Below are 19,267 nucleotides of genomic sequence, written 5' to 3'. Positions count from 1 at the left end.
CATTACTATCATTAATGGTGAGAAGACGGCTACGCTTAGGGGACAGGCCTGCGCACGCTAACCCTCTACGGGTTCAACACGTGTCAACCACCACCGGACGAAGCGTCTGGTGGGAGCAACCATTTGGGAAGAGTTCCCCAATCGTCCGAAGTCTCCGCTGAGCGAAACCCCGCCAGCGGAACTTTTCCCTTGTCATCTGCCAAGTGACGAAGTTTCCGCTGAGCGAAACCCCACCAGCGGAACTTCTCACTTGTCGTCTGCCAAGTGACGAAGTCTCCGCTGAGCGAAACCCCGCCAGCGGAACTTCTCACTTGTCCTCTGCCAAGTGACGAAGTCTCCGCTGAGCGAAACCCCGCCAGCGGAACTTCTCACTTGTCATCTGCCAAGTGACGAAGTTTCCGCTGAGCGAAACCCCGCCAGCGGAACTTCTCACTTGTCGTCTGCCAAGTGACGAAGTCTCCGCTGAGCGAAACCCCGCCAGCGGAACGTCTCACTTGTCCTCTGCCAAGTGACGAAGTCTCCGCTGAGCGAAACCCCGCCAGCGGAACTTCTCACTTGTCCTCTGCCAAGTGACGAAGTCTCCGCTGAGCGAAACCCCGCCAGCGGAACTTCTCACTTGTCGTCTGCCAAGTGACGAAGTCTCCGCTGAGCGAAACCCCGCCAGCGGAACTTCTCACTTGTCCTCTGCCAAGTGACGAAGTCTCCGCTGAGCGAAACCCCGCCAGCGGAACTTCTCACTTGTCGTCTGCCAAGTGACGAAGTCTCCGCTGAGCGAAACCCCGCCAGCGGAACTTCTCACTTGTCCTCTGCCAAGTGACGAAGTCTCCGCTGAGTGAAACCCCGCCAGCGGAACTTCTCACTTGTCATCCGCCAAGTGACGGAGTCTCCGCTGAGCGAAACCCCGCCAGCGGAACTTCTCCCTTGCTATCCTGCAAGCTGGGCATCTTCCGCTATGAACCTCTAGCGGAACCTCCTTTTCAGCTTGCTAGCTGCGTATGTTGTTCAGCACTATCGCTCTACAAAATACCGCTAGGCACGCCTACCGGACGCTGCTTTCTACTGCATTTAGCGGGGGGATATCCGCCAAACGGCGAATCCCGAGGCCACGCCTCACTCTGACAACGACCGCCACGCGGCGTTACCGTCAGACCGTCCCTACGGGACACGGGGACTTGTCAACAGTCTACGACGGCCCTGATCAGGCACGTTGACCCCCGTCATTTGGGTCCTAAAGCTTGGGCTCGCTACCCAACACCCTCTGCTCCGTGCAGCTCCCCCTCAACAAATAATTTTCCGACCATCCGGAGGTCTATCTTAGCCGGGGAGTGGGGGACTCCCTGGGGGGCCTAGCAGGGGCCCACCCGAAAGGGTATAAAGCGTTTTCTCAGTAAAACCAACGGTTGACAACGCACTGACGCTAATTATGCTCTTGCAAGTCTAGCGGAAGAAAACGCTTCAAACCGCCGAACAACTCCCCAACCAAGATTGCCCTCCTTGACTGGGGACTTGGGGGACTTGTACATACATGTACATTTGCAAGCATAATTAGCTCTAATGGGCTACGCTCATTCTACCGCCAAAGGTACTAATTCCAACCAAAGGAATGACATGCAGACACACCGCCAGGCGGGCTACAGCCCCAACGTCGGACCACCTCCAGATCGCCGCCGACGCGCCGCCACGCGCCGCGCCAAGATGGCATCAGAAGCTTCTGAAACTGGGAACTGAAGCATATCAGTCCCACATCGAAAACAAAGAGAAGATCAACCTCTTCATCACCTATAAAAGGTCTTCTCCTCTCTCCTCATTAATTACGCATTCAATACTTACCTACTGTTACTTTGTCAACATAAATACATTGACTAACTTAGGCATCGGAGAGTTGAAGACCGCCCAACGCGGTCTCTCTCTGACGCCCTTTGTATTTTACTTGACAGGTAGCGGAGGCTTTGAGAACGTCACAAGTATCGATCCGCCCACCGGATCAGCGTTAACAAAGGTTCAGCTACCGCCGAACTTTTAGACATTAACAATAAAGCATCTACTTCAGTTTATATGCTCTCTTCTTTGAATTTTTGGCATGCACATTTATGTCATATAAATAGTAGATATGTGGGAATCATGAGTAGCTTGGGTTTAATTCCTTCAGTGCAAAAAGATTTTGAAAAATGTGAGACTTGCAGTAAAGCAAAAATTACTAGAAGGCCTCACAAAAATGTTGAAAGGCATACCGAGCTCCTGGAATTAATTCATACAGACTTGTGTGAATTTGAGGGAATTTTAACTCGTGGATATAACAGGTATTTTATCACTTTTATTGATGATTGTTCTAAATATGCTTATGTCTATTTGTTGAAAAATAAAAGTGATGCTTTTGCTAAATTTAAAGAGTTCCTCCTTGAGGTTGAAAATCAATTTGGTAGAAAAATTAAAAGGCTCCGAAGTGATAGAGGGAGAGAATATGATTCTTCTGAATTCAATTCTTTTGTTCAATCTTTAGGAGTGATTCATGAAGTTACTCCACCCTATTCACCTGCATCTAATGGTGTGGCAGAAAGAAAAAATAGAACGTTGATTGAGTTAACAAATGCCATGTTGATTGATTCAGGTGCTCCCTCTAATCTTTGGGGTGAAGCAGTTTTAACTGCTTGTTATGTGTTGAATAGAGTGCCACATAAAAATACAAAAATTACACATTTTGAGGTGTGGAAGGGATATAAACCAAATTTGGGTTATCTTAGAGTTTGGGGTTGTCTAGCCTTTGTGAGATTAACTGACCCTAAAAGACCAAAATTGGGTGATAGAGCTACTACTTGTGTTTTCGTTGGATATGCTTTAAATAGTATAGCCTATAGATTTCTTGATGTTGAAAATCATGTTGTAGTTGAATCTGGTGATGCAATTTTTCATGAAGAAAATTTTCCTTTTAAATCAAAAAATAGTGGGGGTCAAGAATCTAGAGAAAATATTTTTACCCAACCTAGTTCTTCTTCTTCTAATTTACATATACAAGAAACTTATGAAAATGAACCTAGAAGAAGTAAGAGAGCTAGAGTTGAAAAAGATTTTGGCCCTGACTATTATGTTTATAATGTTGAGGAAAATCCTAATTCTTTGCATGAAGCTTTATCATCACTAGATGCAATTTTTTGGAAAGAGGCTGTGAATGATGAAATGGAGTCTCTAATTTCTAATGATACTTGGAAATTAATAGATTTACCAACAGGGTTTAAAACCATTGGGTGTAAATGGGTCCTTAGGAAAAAGCTCAAACCGGATGGAAGTATAGACAAATATAAAGCTAGACTTGTTGCTAAAGGTTTTAAGCAAAAAGTTGATCTAGACTTTTTTGATACTTTTTCTCCGGTTACAAGGATTACATACATTAGATTATTGATTGCTATTGCTACAATTCATGATTTGATTATTCATCAAATGGATGTGAAAACAGCTTTTCTAAATGGTGATTTAGATGAAGAGATCTATATGAACCAACCAGAAGGTTTTATAGAACCTGGTCAAGAGCACAATGTATGTAAGTTATCTAAATCCCTTTATGGTTTAAAGCAGGCTCCTAAACAGTGGCATGAAAAATTTGATTCCTGCATGATTGAAAATGGTTATAAATCAAATGAATGTGACAAGTGCATATATTATAAATCTTGGAAAAATTCACATGTTATTATTAGCCTCTATGTGGATGATCTGTTAATTTTTTGCTAAATTTGCATGTAATTGATGAGACAAAAACTATGCTTAAGAGCAATTTTGATATGAAAGATCTTGGTGAGGCTAATGTTATTTTGGGCATGAAAATAACAAAAACATGTGATGGCATGGTATTTTTCTTGATCAGTCACATTATATTGAGAAAATTTTGAAGAAATATGATTATGTTAGCCACAAGCATGTGTCTACTCCTTTTGATTCTAGTGTTCACTTATGTCCTGTTGAAAGTGAAAATGATGTGATTAATCAAAAGGAATATGCTAGCATAATTGGCAGTTTGCGCTATGCAACTGACTGCACTAGACTTGACATTGCATATGCAGTTGGAGTACTTAGCAGGTTCACAAGTAAACCAAGTAAAGAACATTGGCATGCAATTGAGCGTGTTATGAAATACTTGCTTAATTGGTACTAAAAATTATGGATTAATTTATAAAAAATATCCTGTTGTACTTGAAGGCTTTTGTGATGCCGATTGGAATACTCTGTCAGGTGATTCTCTCTCTACCACTGGTTATATTTTTACATTAGGTGGATGTGCTATTTGTTGGAAATCAAAGAAGCAAACAATAATCTCTAATTCAACCATGGAAGCTGAACTTATTGCTCTAGCTTCAGCAAGTGAAGAAGCAAATTGGTTGAGAGATTTATTGCATGAAATTCCCTTGTGGGAAAAACCTATACCACCTATATTGATTCATTGTGATAGCACTGCAGCTATTGGTAGAGTAAATAACCGTTATTATAACGGTAAATCCATACCTATAAGAAGAAAGCACAGTACTGTGAGATCATATTTGAGTGATGGAATTATTAATGTGAATTATGTTAAATCATGTGATAATCTTGCAGATCCTTTAACTAAGGGCTTGGCAAGAGAAAAGGTCTGGAATACATCGAGGGGGATGGGATTGAAGCCCATATCGTCATGAGCCATATATGAGGACACCCAACCCGGTGATTAGAGATCCTAAAAACTAGGTTCAATGGGAAAAACGAATCATAAGGCGGTCGTAAGAAAAATGCACTATATTTTCTTACTCATCCCTATGATGTAAGTGCATTAATCTTGTAACGTATATGAAGGTTGAGTTTACTTAAAACTCTTAATAAAATCTGTAGCTCATGTGAGTGGGATGTTATAGTTACAAGAGCATCCTTGACGGATTTTACCTATATGAGTGTGAGAGTGGGGCCGCTCTCTATGAGAATTGGGCTTATTCTTGAAATGCACTCATGAAAACCGGGATAAGCACAAGGCCGTGTGCTGGCTAATAAAGCTCATATTAACACCTGAATTATTATGTGTGAGCAATAGTTCTTATTTTCCCTTAAGCAGTTGTAGTTCAAGTCTGAGACCACTATCAACTTTGGAGTAGGGATTGCTGTTTCACTAAGTGAAGGTTCAATGCAGAGCACACCTTCATGATGCATAATAGTTCGTCTTTGGCCGGTAACTTTGGTTTATATTTGTTTTTAAAATATTAAAATGAGTGGGGGAATGTTGTAACATTTTAATATTTTATTTATTATTGAAATTAAATTTGGGTGAATTTATTGTGTTTAATTTTTGAATTTATTTGTGTGTTTAAATTCAGAATTTATTTTGAATTTTATTTTGTAACTCATGGTGTTTTATTTTGGGTTTTAATTTTTGTAACCTATGGCATTTGGTTACTACCCTATTAATTGTAGGGAGTGTCCTAAGAGCCTATAAATAGCACCATTTGTTGCATGCTAAAACACATCAAACTTTTACTCTACTATTCACCCATCAACTTTCTTTCCAAAATCCCCCAAAGAGTCTTGTGTATTTTTTGGCCAGAGAAAGGTGTTCTTTTGGTGGAGCTTTGGGTTCCTCCAATTTGTGCAGATTGGTGTGAGCCATACAACTTGTTGTTGGGCTGTTGTATCCTGGAGGGGACAAGTCAAGAGATTTCTGGTGCACCGGCATTGTTCCGCAGAGGGCTTGAATCTCCTTAAAGAGAGCGAGGTACCCGCGCCTCAGCCTTTTGTCAACGAGTTTCTCAAGAGAAATTTTAATTTTTATTGTAATTTCACCATCATTTTTCATATATGCATTTAAGCTTCTCAGTTTATCGATCACCTCTAAGAGTAGTAACTCCAAGATTTAGAACAATCTGTTGGTAGCCTCGTCCACTCATTTAGCTAAGGTACACACACATTATTCATTTTGAGACTCAAATATTGCAGGATTTAGAGACGTATTGACGGATTCTCAAGACTTGTTCAAGGGTGCCTTTGTCCATCAAGTCATAGTTTTTAGTGCCTTTGATGAAGAAATATTGGCGATCATTGAGGCCTTATATGTTACTTCGGCTAGAGGCTGGACTTGTGTTTGGCTTGAAACGGATTCCACTCCAGTAGTTAATTATTTCAAGTCATGTAATTTTAACTCCGTAGAGGTTTAGAGTGGCTTGGTTTTAATGGTCTACAGTTGATACGATCTATTCACTTTTGACTCTCTCTTATTTTTCGTGAAGGAAATTTCTTCGACGACAAGTTGGCTAATCATGGTGCTACAAATGAAGGCTCTATTTGGTTGGAATCGTTGCCTTAATTCATCGCTGGCTTATATGGGTGTGATCTCTCCTCTGTTTTACAACACAGGTTTTCAAAGCTTGCTGATTTTCCATATGTGTATGTACTACTTGCAGTTTAAATCTAGTTGTGTACTCTGCATGTTGTTTCTTATGAGGCCTAAGGTCCATTTTACTTTCTACTTTTTGTTTGCTCCTTATGCGAGGCTTTTGACTTAGTGTCTCTTGCTATTTGTACCTTTTTCGTCCATGTTATAAATTCAAGCAAGAAAAAGCTCTTGTCTCTCTTCAAAAAAAATAATAATTTAGTATTGGCAGTAACGAGTGGTATTTGCTTAGCTTAGTATCCGATAGAGAAACTTGTTTTTTTTTTTTTTTTTTTGGATCAAAATCACAACGATTGTCATTATCTCAAGCCAGAGTGGCAACGCTACATACCTTTCCACTGCATAGTTTGCAAATAGGAAAATAATGGCACATACATGGCACCGCTTATTTAACATCAAATGCTCACTTATTCAAAGTGAGCCTATGAACTATGAATAAAGCATAGTAAATTGGCTAAGTCTAAACAAAGAAAAAACTTAAATTTTCTCCTTGTCCTTAATGCTAGGTCTAGGAGGTTTTGTAAGATAGGCATAGCAGAGTTCCTGCGCTTCAGTCACCTTCTTTGTCTTAGGCGAGTTCTTGTTTTTGGATCCCAGAGGTCTTCCTCTCTTCTTCTTTGGAGCAGCATGCTCAACCAGATGCTCCTTGGGCACCAAAATGCTACTTGGTGCCTCAATCATTCCCAGCGAATTAGCCGAGAACCTAGTAGTGAATTCTGGCATCTTCACTTTCTTGGCAGGTGGTATAGTAGGATCAAGCTGTTAAAAGAGCTCAGGAAGGAGAATCTTCAATTTTTTTTAGAGAGGAGTACGGGGAAGGGGGTCTGCTTCTCTTGTTTCCATCCTCCAATGGTAAAGATTCAGGTTCAGTTTGTTTCTCCGAGCTTGATGGATTAACAGGAACTATTGCCAAAGAATTATCAGGGCTAGCATTGTTGCTTTGTCCACGACGCAATATAGGTTTACGACCACTACTACTCTCCTTTCCAAATGGGAAGATTCTTCCCATTGTCAGTAGAATAGAGGTCTGCAACCCTTGAAACTTGAAGGTTCCATTAACAAACTGATGTGTTGTGAAGCTAATAGAAAGGCTTGAAATTTCCAATCTTTTTTTCCCCTGGATTAGGCCTTGGTGTAACCTAAGCAATATTTGCAGAACCCGCACATCTATCATTCTCATGTAAGATCATATGGCACACATTACACTTCCCCACCAGATTTTGGAAGAAGTATGAAATCTCAACCTCCACCCTAGGTGCTAACTTTAGGGTTTTCTGTAGAAAAAAGGGTTTTGATATTTCATGAGAAACCCTAACCCTTACCTTGCCACGCTTCGCGAACAACTTTTCATCATATTCAATATATTCTCCAGCCACCGCAGAAATGTCAGGGAAGTTATTTGGTGCCTCGAACAATGGTGGAATGTTGGATATATGAACGCAGAAGAAGAGTGAGTTCAGATCCAAAGAGTTGAGCGGTGCTACTCCATCATATTCCTGCAGTACAATGGGTGCTTGATTGAAACGTCAAGGTCCTCCCTTCAGTACCTTGTTGCGGTCACGTAACAGATCAAAAGCCAGAATGAAACAATTGTTATCCCTTTCATGTATCTTGAAACTACGATCAAGGACCCATACAAACTTGAAGAAGTGTCTGAGATCGTTCAGGGTTGCCGGCTTGGAAGCCAGGAGTCGTGCCACAAGGTAAGATTGTGTCGCACGCCTCTGTGCTCCTCCAATCTTCCACGAGATATCGACGACGTTGGAGCCAGGTAAGGCCAAGGAGGCAGTGAAGGAAGCCGTTACATCATCTATTGATGACATGGTGAAACTGGAGACGTGAGGTCGGCGTAGATCGACGCTGTTTTAGGGTTTTGGGTGCGACGCAAGCAGAGCAGCGCGTTAGGCTTTTTTTTTTTTTTAAGTTTCATAATTGACTAAGGATTCATACTGCAATTGATAAATTGTTCCAAAAAAAAAAAACAGAAAATGACATATCCATGTGTATGTTTTGCTTATGAACAAAGAAAGAAACATATTCACCAAAAAAAAGAAGAAGAAGAAGAAGCATGACACAAGGATTTAGTTCTTTTCCCTGTTTTAAAGGTGCTTGCCTTCAAGTCTTCAACAGATAATAAAGCACTAACATTATTAATTAATTAATTAAAATTAGAATATACTTTATCCATCCATCCATCAACTCCTTTAATTACCATCAAAAGCTAAAGATTAAGATGGAAACAAAAGCTAAGCATCAATATTTGAATGACAGAATATAGTGGGACTTGCGTTTGGTCCCCCATATTTATCTTGAAATTTGAAATTGTTTACCAAACCCTAGTACCTTTTTTGAGTAAGAATTTTTATTGCTAACAAAGTTCAAGGGAGGAGATGAGATATTGGCCCATCGTAATTTATATATTCTCGTAAGAGTTGAAGGAGAAACTTCCAAATTAAACAGATAAGGGATGCAACTAATCTTACCTTATATATTTGTGAGGTGATGACTGATTAAGTGTAGGATAGCACCACAGATTGGAAACTTGACTTTCATAGTTTCATATGTAGGAAAAAAAGAACATGAATCACCATTAATTGACCAAATATGCCTGAATTTTGAACTTGACCTAACTCAAAATTCAAGTCAATGTGGACATGCTATGACTTGTCCTTAACACGTTATTCATCATCATATTTCAAAATTACCAATTAAAGAACAATTTAAAACATAATTAAATTCAGTTTCAATTTAAAAGTTCAAATCATAATTTAAAAATTATATAAAATAAAATATATATGATCAATTATAATGTCTTCAATACAATTTCAAACTTATTTTTAACGAATGTATAATGTAGCAGCCGATATGTGACAGAACTGTAACTAATATTGAGAATAAACTTAACCATATCTATCTTGAGTAATGACTGTTCAGAACGGAAGGTCATATTTGCACATTTTGTATACATGAAAGCCCAAAAATAGAAGAAAATCTTGCAACATGGATAATCCAATAAGATGCCTAATTGATTTATTGAACCTTTCACATATAGTCTTAATGTTTTATAGATATAGTCATGTAATCATAATTTCCAAAATATTATCCATATAGATTAGAAAAATGTGTTAATTTAGAGATTAAATGACGAAAAGGTGAGTACCTTTCCCTTACAAGGTTTGGTTGATTTCTTGGAACATGGGTTTCTTTCAACACACACACTCCCCACACCCATGCACACATAGAATCCCATATACCTCTCTCTCTCTCTCTCTAGAAAGAAACCCCATTTTCGTCACCATTTTCAGAGTCACAGACACGCACAGAGACCCCATTCTATTTTGGACTCTTGTTTTTTCCATTGGGTCGCTCGCATTTTCTTGAACAATTCTTCTGCTCTGTTCTTCTCGAGCCCTGTTATCTTTTGCCCGTAAAGCGGCCAAATTTCTTTGTTGCTTTCTGTCAAACTTCTGTGCAAACCCCAACCCCATCGCGCGTGTGACCATCACAGCAAGACCCACAAAGCCTCAACCTTTTTTCAGGTTATTTCTCCTTTTTAGGGTTTTGCGTTGGATTTCGTTTCTGGGTGCAGCGATTTGTTCTTGCTCAAATCCATTCCCCCAAAACCCACAAAGCAATTCTCACCTGGGTCTCTCTTCTTTCTCCTACTCCAAAATTGCTTTTAGGGTTTCGTCCCAATTCCGCTACTGTGCTCAGAACCACCGCCTCTCATGGGCAGCAATGTCGAATTCGAAGGCTACCCATTTCACTACTCCCACCCAGAATCTCATTCCATTTAGGCATTTCGTCGAACACCTGGTCTGCACTTGAGCTCGAATTGGATTTTCTCACATGGGTTGTGTCCATGGCAAGTGTTGCGGTCGTTTTCCCAAGTCCTCCGACGGCGATCCCCGGGAATTCAGAGACTCCGGACCCTACAGCGCTCAGAGGAAGCAGCACATACTCACAGAGAGGTCATTGGAGTTGGTCCCCGTTCCTTCACACGGCTTCAATTTGGAGTACACTGTCCTAACGCAGAGGGGTTACTATCCCGACTCGCCGGATAAGGATAATCAGGACAGTTTCTGTGTTAAAACCCAGCTTCAAGGTAACCCAAATATCCATTTCTTTGGTGTGTTTGATGGGCATGGTCAATTTGGTACCCAGTGTGCTAATTTGGTTAAGGATAGACTGGTAGAGGTGTTAGCAGATGATCCCACATTGCCTGATGACCCTGTGGAAGCTTATAATTCTGCTTTTTTAACCACGAATAGCGAGTTGCATAGTAGTGTGATTGATGATACTATGAGTGGTACCACGGCGATTACTGTGCTTGTGGTTGGGAATACGCTGTATGTTGCGAATGTGGGTGATTCGAGAGCAGTGATTGCGGTGAAAGATGGTAATAGAATCATCGCGGAGGATTTGTCTTGTGACCAAACGCCGTTTAGGAAGGATGAGTATGAGAGAGTGAAACAGTCTGGAGCCAGGGTTTTGAGTGTTGATCAAGTGGAAGGGCTTAAGGATCCAAGCATTCAGAGTTGGGGTGATGAAGAGAGTGAAGGGGGTGATCCTCCAAGGCTGTGGGTTCAAAATGGTATGTATCCTGGGACTGCATTTACAAGGAGCGTGGGTGATAGTACTGCTGAGAAGATTGGTGTTGTTGCAACTCCGGAAGTGTCAATGGTTCAGCTGACTCCCAATCATCTTTTCTTTGTCGTTGCAAGTGATGGGGTTTTCGAGTTCCTCTCAAGCCAAGCTGTTGTTAATATGGTACGTAACTTGACCCATGACATACTGCTTTAAAGATCTACTTCCATCTTCTGTTAAGCGTATGAACCAGTGATTAATAAGATTCAACTTTTTGTACATTGGTATATCAATTTTTTGATTCACTAGTTGTTATTAAAGTTCTCATTATGCTAAGAAGACCTTGATCACTTGCTACTTCTGGTGGCTTATTGTTAGTTCATGGTATTTAGAGTTCTTATAATTTTGATGGGGTAGATCTGATAGCCCGACATTCTCAATTAACAAGGCAAACAGTTGTTTGTCTGCATTGATGCTCATATAGTTAGCTATCTATATGACAAATTAGGATTCGCTAGCTCCCAAATCCTGACATAATAAATATGGAAAGTATGGAAAAGATTGCCATAAAAAAATAAGTGCTTATTTAGCATTTTAGATTTGTAAATTTTGGATATGAATATCTTTGTGGATGGCCCTTGAAAAGGCTATCTTGCTGTTGATGATACGACTTTGGTCTTTGAGTCTGATCTCCAGATAAACATGTATTCTAGGTTGTTCATTAATAATTCATCTAATGCTCTGTGGCTATATTTTTATAATAAACATATACCAAAAGCAGCAATTGCTTGTATGTTTTCCACTTTTCCCTTTTCAGCATGTGTGAATTGCTTGATCTTTCAATCATGTACGGTTTAAACCTTTCCAGCAGTTAGCATTATTAATTGTGTTTCTTTATCATCGTAGGCCTCACTGAAAGAAATAAAAATTAACAATCTCTTGTCCTTTTACTTTTACTCAATCTGCTGCTTTATTACTTTTTTTTTTTTTTTCCTGCTTACAAATTGGATGCCATTCTTCATACAGGCAGCAAAATATTCAGATCCTCGGGATGCATGTGCTGCCATTGCTGGAGAATCATATAAGTTATGGTTGGAACATGAAAACCGAACAGATGATATAACAATTATCATTGTTCACGTCAAAGGCTTGTCTAATGTATGAATTATGTAAACCTTCTTCCAGTTTTAGTTTTTGTTATCTTCCTTTTCCTTTTAATTTGGACTAAATCCAGTATCCTTATTCACTGTGAATCTCTTATGCCCATTATGATACTATGTGGCAAGAACTCATGGCAGTGTGATATGTCTTCCCAAGATGGGCATTGGCTGGCTATATTTACATGTTATATGTTGTTTCAGTAATTACTAGCACTAGTGGTTGAAGAATATTGTTCTTTTTGTTTTGACTACCATAATAGAATTTGACATTTTAATGGTATTATCCTGATCATTTGATTTAGTGGGATTAAACCTCATGTAGGACACATGCCACCATGTCCAAAAGACCAAATTTACAAGTTTAGTTAACTTGCTAGTATCCGTAGCATGAAGAACAATTCATGTTACACGTATTGTTTACCTGTTTGTTGCTCCTACACACATGCCACCATGTCCAGAAGCAGTTCAAATTTACGATTTAACTAACGTGATAGTATTAGCTGTAGCATCAAGGGATAGACAAATCATGATACACACTGTTTTCCTGTTTGTTGTTCATACACACATGACACTTGCAGAATCTAATATTAGCTACAGAGGATATTCTTTCCTGACTGCACATGCAGGAGCCAACATCTTGTTTACGAAATTTCCTTTGTGTGTTATAGTCAGCTGGTGGTGCTACAGATGGAACAGATGGGAGCACTAATAGAGCTGCAAGGAGGAGGAGAAAAGGGAATTCTGGGTCATCATTTAACAGCGGTTCGGAAGTTTTCCGTTCAGTGAGAAGTGATTCCTCAGAGATACAGTCTTGTCAGCTTGTGCTTTCGATGAATCGAAACCCAGCTATTGTTGTTCCATCTCCTACATGTCAAAGCCCTAGAAATAGGTAGGTCTGTTAAGCTGTCTTATATCATTTGGTGACTAGTATGCTATCAACTAAGCACCATTTTCTCTCCATATTCTGCAGTGTTTGAACTGAAAGGTGTTGCAGAAGTTGCCACACATCTTCTTGTTATTTTTCTCAAGTGGTACTTCCCTACTTTCTTGATGTTGCCTCTACTCTTTCAATCTCTTGTACAATCACCATCAATCTTGAAGGCACATGGGTTTTATGTTTCCATCTTTTCTGGTCAAATTATTATGGTAGATGTCACTTTGGAGTGCTTTTGTTCCAATTCCTAAATCAACTTTTGCTTATGGCAGGATGCGGGTTAGTGGTGCAATTCAACCAACAACAGAAGCAGTTGGTTCTGCATATACTGTATAATCTTGGACCCTAATCTTTGGGTTCTCTTGCTAATCTCACTAATGACACTGTTTCTGACCATATCATATCGAACTTGGAGGAAAACGTATTCTTCTTGAGCTGTAGCTGTGCATCTGCTAATCCAGAGAGGGAGGAATGGGATTGAAGTAGGAGGATCATCATATAGAAGGTCTCTTTACACGTATTTGCAGGAGCATATTCCTTGTACTTAATATCGTAGAAGTTTTAGCTTTGGTTGTAACTCTTCATCCCTCAAAACCTTAAAGTGGATGAGTAAGTAATATATTGTCAATCTTGTCTGCACTATCCATTTTATGATTTCCCTTGGGCTTTGAATTGAATTGTCTATGTTGCTAGCTGATTTAGGCAATTATCGATTGATGAGCAATAGTACTAATGCAGTAGTGAGAATGATGATTCCTGTTTAATTTTGTCGAAGATGAGCTGTTGCAGTAATAATGGGGAGGTATGAAATTGTCATTGAATGTGACCTTATCGTGCTCTTTCCTTCTTCCTTTCCTTTTGAAGGGACAGAACCTTGAGTCTGAGAGTGGCTTTGTTGTCTCACCTTTCTTGGCCACCTGAGAGACTTGTACAAATAATGACTACTTGCCCATGACTATTGTAGTGTCACCCAATTATTGAAAAACAAATTGGAGCAGCCCCCTTTTGGACCATTTACATGGACTACTCTGTTGGCCAAAGAATAAAAAAGGATAGAGAATTAACAAATAAGCTAGCAACGGTGTACACAAAGATTGAAGGCATACACTATTGGTGGTTATGCATGCGGTTGTGGATTTATGGGTAATGGATGAAGGCTTGTTGTACTTGAGGAGATGAGCCAAAACCTCAGTTCAAATGATCCAAGGCTAACTTAGAATTCCTAAGATCGGTCTCAACATTTGTTCAAAGACGGTAGTCTGAACAGTTCATTAAGCAGCAGGCTCTTCATGCACCCAAAAATTTTGATTAGTGCCTAATTGTAAAATAAATGAGCCACACTTCAACTACACGCTGGTAATAACTCTTTTGCTCCTTCACTGTTCCCTCTACTAGAGAGCATATAAAATAGGCAAGGGATCCCAAATTGACATTCATAAAACAAAAATGGAACAGGCACTCCTTAATTGTAAGGCCAAACCGAGGAATAGAATGGGCATTCCATAAGAATAGCATATGTTAAGCAATGTTGATTTCAATCCATTCCATAGAAATAGAACATGAAGGACTTGATTACCAAATGTTCCTCTTTTAATCACTCACTTGAAACAAAATAAAAGTAGAGAGAACATATCCAACCAAAACACTGTAATGTCAAAAAACTAAATTGCCTCATGCATATTGCTACAAGTCAATTGAACAGGATTACTTAAATCTTGTTGAAGGCAACAATGTCACAGCTCTGGATCCACTCATCACACGGCTCAACAGTAAGACGCTCCTCGATGAGAGTATCCACAGACACCAGATCATCGACAATAGTGAGCATGATCTGGAGCTTCTTTATCCCATAACCAACTGGCACCAGTTTTGCTGTATCAATTCAATGAAGATTTAAATATATCAGAAAACATTCGAGTATATGATTCATTTAGGTAAAGCAAAACAATATATTGATAAAAGAAGCCATACATGCACCCCAGAAGAGACCCTCCATTTCAATGCTTCTAACAGCCTCTTCAAGCTTCTTCATGTCTGTTTCATCATCCCACGGCTTCACATCCAGAAGGACAGAGGATTTTCCACCTACACAATTTGATTTAACATATATAATAGCAACTCATATAAGACTTGAACAGAAATTTATACAGAACCTTGAAAGTTAATTTTTCTCAACACTAAAGTCACTCTACACTCATTTTGCACTTGTGTTGCGAACATGGAAGTACTATAACATTATTTATTTTTTGGTAGTGTTAATAATGAGATTCTGTTAAAATAGTCTGGATTACACCTAAATGACCTAATTGTATTATTTAACTATGCAACTCTACATGAAAGTAACTAGCTTACTCTCTTTCTTCTTGGCGGAAGGCTTCTTAGCTGCCTGAATCTCCTCTGCTGCCTTCTTGTCCTCCTCTGTTTCATCACCGAAGAGATCAAGGTCATCATCATCTTCTGCTGCAGCCTGAACAGGTACAAAAGAAACCATTCTAAGTAAAAGCTTCAAGGATTCACCCCTCAGTGCAATCTTGAAACAAATGTGGAAGTTACTCTTGCTTCTGATTTTCATTAGTACGATAGCCAATTGATTTACTACAATGGGTAAGAAAAATGCCCTCTAAGGGTAACTATTGGATTGCAAAACATCTGCGATAAAATTCATAATTACTACTCCATTATAACGACCTAAATCCTGACCAAGTAAGTTTTCATAATTCATAATTCAAAATAAGTTTTCACTACCATAGGAAAGTAAAACGTCATCCAAGTGTAGCTACTGAAATGCAAAACTACGGTAAATTTCATAATGACTAATTGCAGCCCAATGAACTAAACCTAGAACAAAAAAAAATGGGGTAACTAACTTATATCTAATCGGGACAGATTAGTTTTTGCTTTGTTTTACAGTTACTGAATCCAAGAATGTAAACCAATACCTATTTTGATTTGTGAAACAAAAATCATATCGAAAATTTGAAAAAGAAAGAAAGCGCAAACCTTTGGTGCCGCGGCAGGAGCAGCTTGGTTGCTTACTCTGACACCAGCAGCTTTTCCGGGGAAGCTATATAGCAAACAAACAATAGCAATTACATACTACTTCAACTGAATCGAATTTACCAATGTTTGAATTGAGCAAAGTAAACAGTAACAATTGAGCAAAGTAAACAGATTTACGATGTTCAGACAGTAACAAAATGAAAAGGCAGACGAACCTTTTGGCGAGCTGGGACGAAACGCAGTCGTACCACTTGCTCACATTGGGGAAGGAACTCGCTGGCTTCTCCAACACGGCTGCGTACACCTTGATGTCATCCTTCGTCAGCTGATCTCTGCGGAGTGAAAAACGTTGATCAGAAAACCGAAAAAGAAGAAGAAGAAGAAGAAATCGAGCGATGAAAATCTGAAAGGAAATCGGAAAGTTACCCGGAGATGTAGGTTTTGCCGGAGAGGTAGGCCTCGAGGGACTTGAGGCCGGCTTCGGTGTAGAGATCTGTGAAGGTGACGGCCATGGTGGTTTAAGCAAGAGAGTGAGAGATTCAGTGAAAGGCAAAAGAAAAGAGGAGTGAAGGCAGCTGATATGGATCTATATTTATATCACACCACAAACCCTAAATAAGCAGAGACTTTAGGCCAGACTTTTTTTTTTTTTTTTTTTGGGGATTAAATGGAATATTGGGATATTCTCTTCTTTTTTGAAAAATTTATTCTTCTAAGTTAAAAAAAAAAAAAAAATGAAAACAATTGGAACAAGATAGAAAATATTCTCATACATCATATAACAGTCCTTCTTTGCTAAGGATAGCCTTACCTTAGCTTATGGAATGGATTTCCATATTTTGATAACTTTTCGATCGCATATTCACATTTTAACCGTTTAGTTTTTAGGTCTCAATGAGTAGATCATGTATGCAAATCTTCAGCTAAATTGATGATCGTTAAGGCATTCAAAACTGCAATTTACAATTATAAACATAAACGGTTCCGGTTGGATAGATTCGGTTCGTTCATTGCTTTAATCGAGTTCGATACCTTAACGATCATCAATTTAGCTGAAAATTTGCATAAGTCAAAATATGGAAATCCATTCCATAAGCTAAGGTAAGGATATCCTTACCCAAAGAATCACTTGCCCTTCCTCGAAGCACGTTTTACTTCATGACCTTCCATTGTTGACTTCGGCAAATGGTGGAGCTCCGAACGAACCCAACCACGCCATAGTCAAAACACGTCGATATCCAGAGTCGAGCCGTTTGATTCATGAAACGAAGTAGCCTTGTTTCCTCATTCGTACGCCAATCTAGACGTTTAGAGACTCGAGTCAGTTATAGCCATAACTGACATGGAGTTCTCACCTTACATACGAGTGGTTCGAAGAAACGTAATTCACAAAGCCGCTACAGAGGTCGCACTGTGGACACACACCTCTTCTCCTTCTTCCTTTATGATAGACTTTCGGCCTCTGTTGAACGTGCACTAACTTGCTAAAGCATTCTCGAAGGGGTCTACACTCTGCCAGGTGTACCATAAGGTGACTTTAGTCAAACCTATAAATTCTCTAATCGCGTAGCTTTCTTGGCTACCCCAGAGCAACGCTTATTATGGTACCACTCGCCAAAGCCATGCTTAGATTCCAGGACGGAAGTCGATCAAGTAGTAGTGTGCACTCTTCTCCGTGCTTTCGAAGTTTACAATCCTAAGACTCCACAAGCAATGTCAATTGGCGGGTATTAAAGCACAGTTAACTTCTCTCGCTTCACCTCGGAGTCAAGACTTCAAAGCGGAACCTGATTTTGTCCTGTTCAGTGGATGAAGTAGCTGAAGATTCAATTTTTCAAAACTCGCACCTTAAGTAGAAGGGGTATCAACGAGTTACGCTCGTCATGGTCTTCTTGAGGTGATCCGAACTCTTCGGGATTCCTTCCTCAAACGACATTTTAAGTTCGAAACAAGAACAACAATCAACACCACTCAGACAACCAAAAGAAACTCACAAGACAATTTTCAGGTCCAAACATCAACTTTTCTTATGGGGACTCAAAGTTTGTCGTTCACGTACCTTTTCCTTTTTTACTTTTACCTCATACTGGGCCCACGTAATCTTTGTCGCAGTCTGTGCACTGTGGCAGAGCTTTGGGTGGCAATACTCGTTCAAATTCTATGAACAAATAAGAAGATGAACAGTAACTGGACTCGATAAAGATTACAAAACATATGCAACATCGAGTCCTACCAACAATATTTCAATGAACAGGATTCACGTGAATGTGCACAATTTGAAAGTGAATCCATAAACCAATTCAACATAATGTATAAACATATAACAGTTGGACTTGAAAAGAATTTAAGACAAATCACAACAATCGAGTCTGTGGAAGCAATCAAGTAAACTAGACTCGACAGGATATCCAAAGAAGAATCAATTACCAAGTCCAACAATAATAGCAACAAGCACAATTTTTAACAAACCGGACTGTGTCGAGCTTAACGAAGATCGTGCGATAAATTATTGGAAAAAATATAGTTTTAGTCACTCAACTTTCGCTTGATTGACATTTTGGTCACTCATGTTTATAAAATCTCACTTTAGTCACCCAACTTTAACTCCGACTATCACTTTAGTCCGCCAGTGAATTTTTTCGATAAAAAAAGTCACATGACACCTAACATGCCATTTTTTAGGGAGCGGATCCTCTCCTGAGCTCATTTGTTACCTGAGCTTCCTGAGCTTTCATTTCGATTAGGACACGTGGCTATACTGAGATCCGATGGCCTACAACAAACTTGGCTTTTTATTTATATACTTTATGTATCTCCCCCCTGTACTTCTCTTCTCTCAAACTGTAGTTCTCTCTCGTTGTCAGTTTTTCTTCTCCTCTGTTCTCTCTCTCTGTCCCAGTTTTGCTTCTCTTCATTTCTTTTGCACCAATTTAGATAACCACAAATTGGGAAACTACAAATTGGATAATTATATCAAATTAATGAAACATTCTTCCTTTCTTTTGCTTACCATCGGATCTCAGTATAGCCACGTGTCCTAATCGAAATGAAAGCTCAGGAAGCTCAGGTAAAAAATGAGCTCAGGAGAGGATCCATTCCCCATTTTTTAAGGGTTATTTTCTTCCTATAATTTCAGAAAATTTCAACCTATATTCAAATCAAAAGTCTCACATCTCTTCAACATCTTAA

The 19,267-nt window shown here is 39.5% G+C and overlaps 2 protein-coding genes across 2 annotated transcripts; one reads left to right on the top strand and one right to left on the bottom strand.

Moving 5' to 3' along the window:
• The first annotated feature begins 9,614 nt into the window (after positions 1–9,614).
• On the top strand, positions 9,615–13,722 carry LOC133709893 (probable protein phosphatase 2C 35). The gene is made up of 5 exons (XM_062135836.1): positions 9,615–11,167; positions 12,011–12,142; positions 12,813–13,033; positions 13,115–13,175; positions 13,351–13,722. Exons 1-4 carry the CDS (start codon positions 10,247–10,249, stop codon positions 13,119–13,121), a joined length of 1,281 nt encoding a protein of 426 aa, XP_061991820.1. The 5' UTR covers positions 9,615–10,246; the 3' UTR covers positions 13,122–13,175; positions 13,351–13,722.
• An 840-nt stretch (positions 13,723–14,562) lies between these two features.
• LOC133709518 (elongation factor 1-beta 2) lies at positions 14,563–16,669 on the bottom strand. Its single transcript, XM_062135292.1, has 6 exons — positions 16,505–16,669; positions 16,294–16,410; positions 16,079–16,142; positions 15,431–15,545; positions 15,050–15,163; positions 14,563–14,950 (listed from the first exon to the last, which is right to left on the bottom strand). Exons 1-6 carry the CDS (start codon positions 16,588–16,590, stop codon positions 14,787–14,789), a joined length of 660 nt encoding a protein of 219 aa, XP_061991276.1. The 5' UTR covers positions 16,591–16,669; the 3' UTR covers positions 14,563–14,786.
• Positions 16,670–19,267: the final 2,598 nt, after the last annotated feature.

This window comes from Rosa rugosa, chromosome 5, assembly GCF_958449725.1.
Source record: "Rosa rugosa chromosome 5, drRosRugo1.1, whole genome shotgun sequence".
NCBI classification, from domain to species: domain Eukaryota; kingdom Viridiplantae; phylum Streptophyta; class Magnoliopsida; order Rosales; family Rosaceae; genus Rosa; species Rosa rugosa.
Note: the sequence above shows the minus strand (reverse complement) of the source record. Positions and strands in the feature narration are given on the sequence as shown.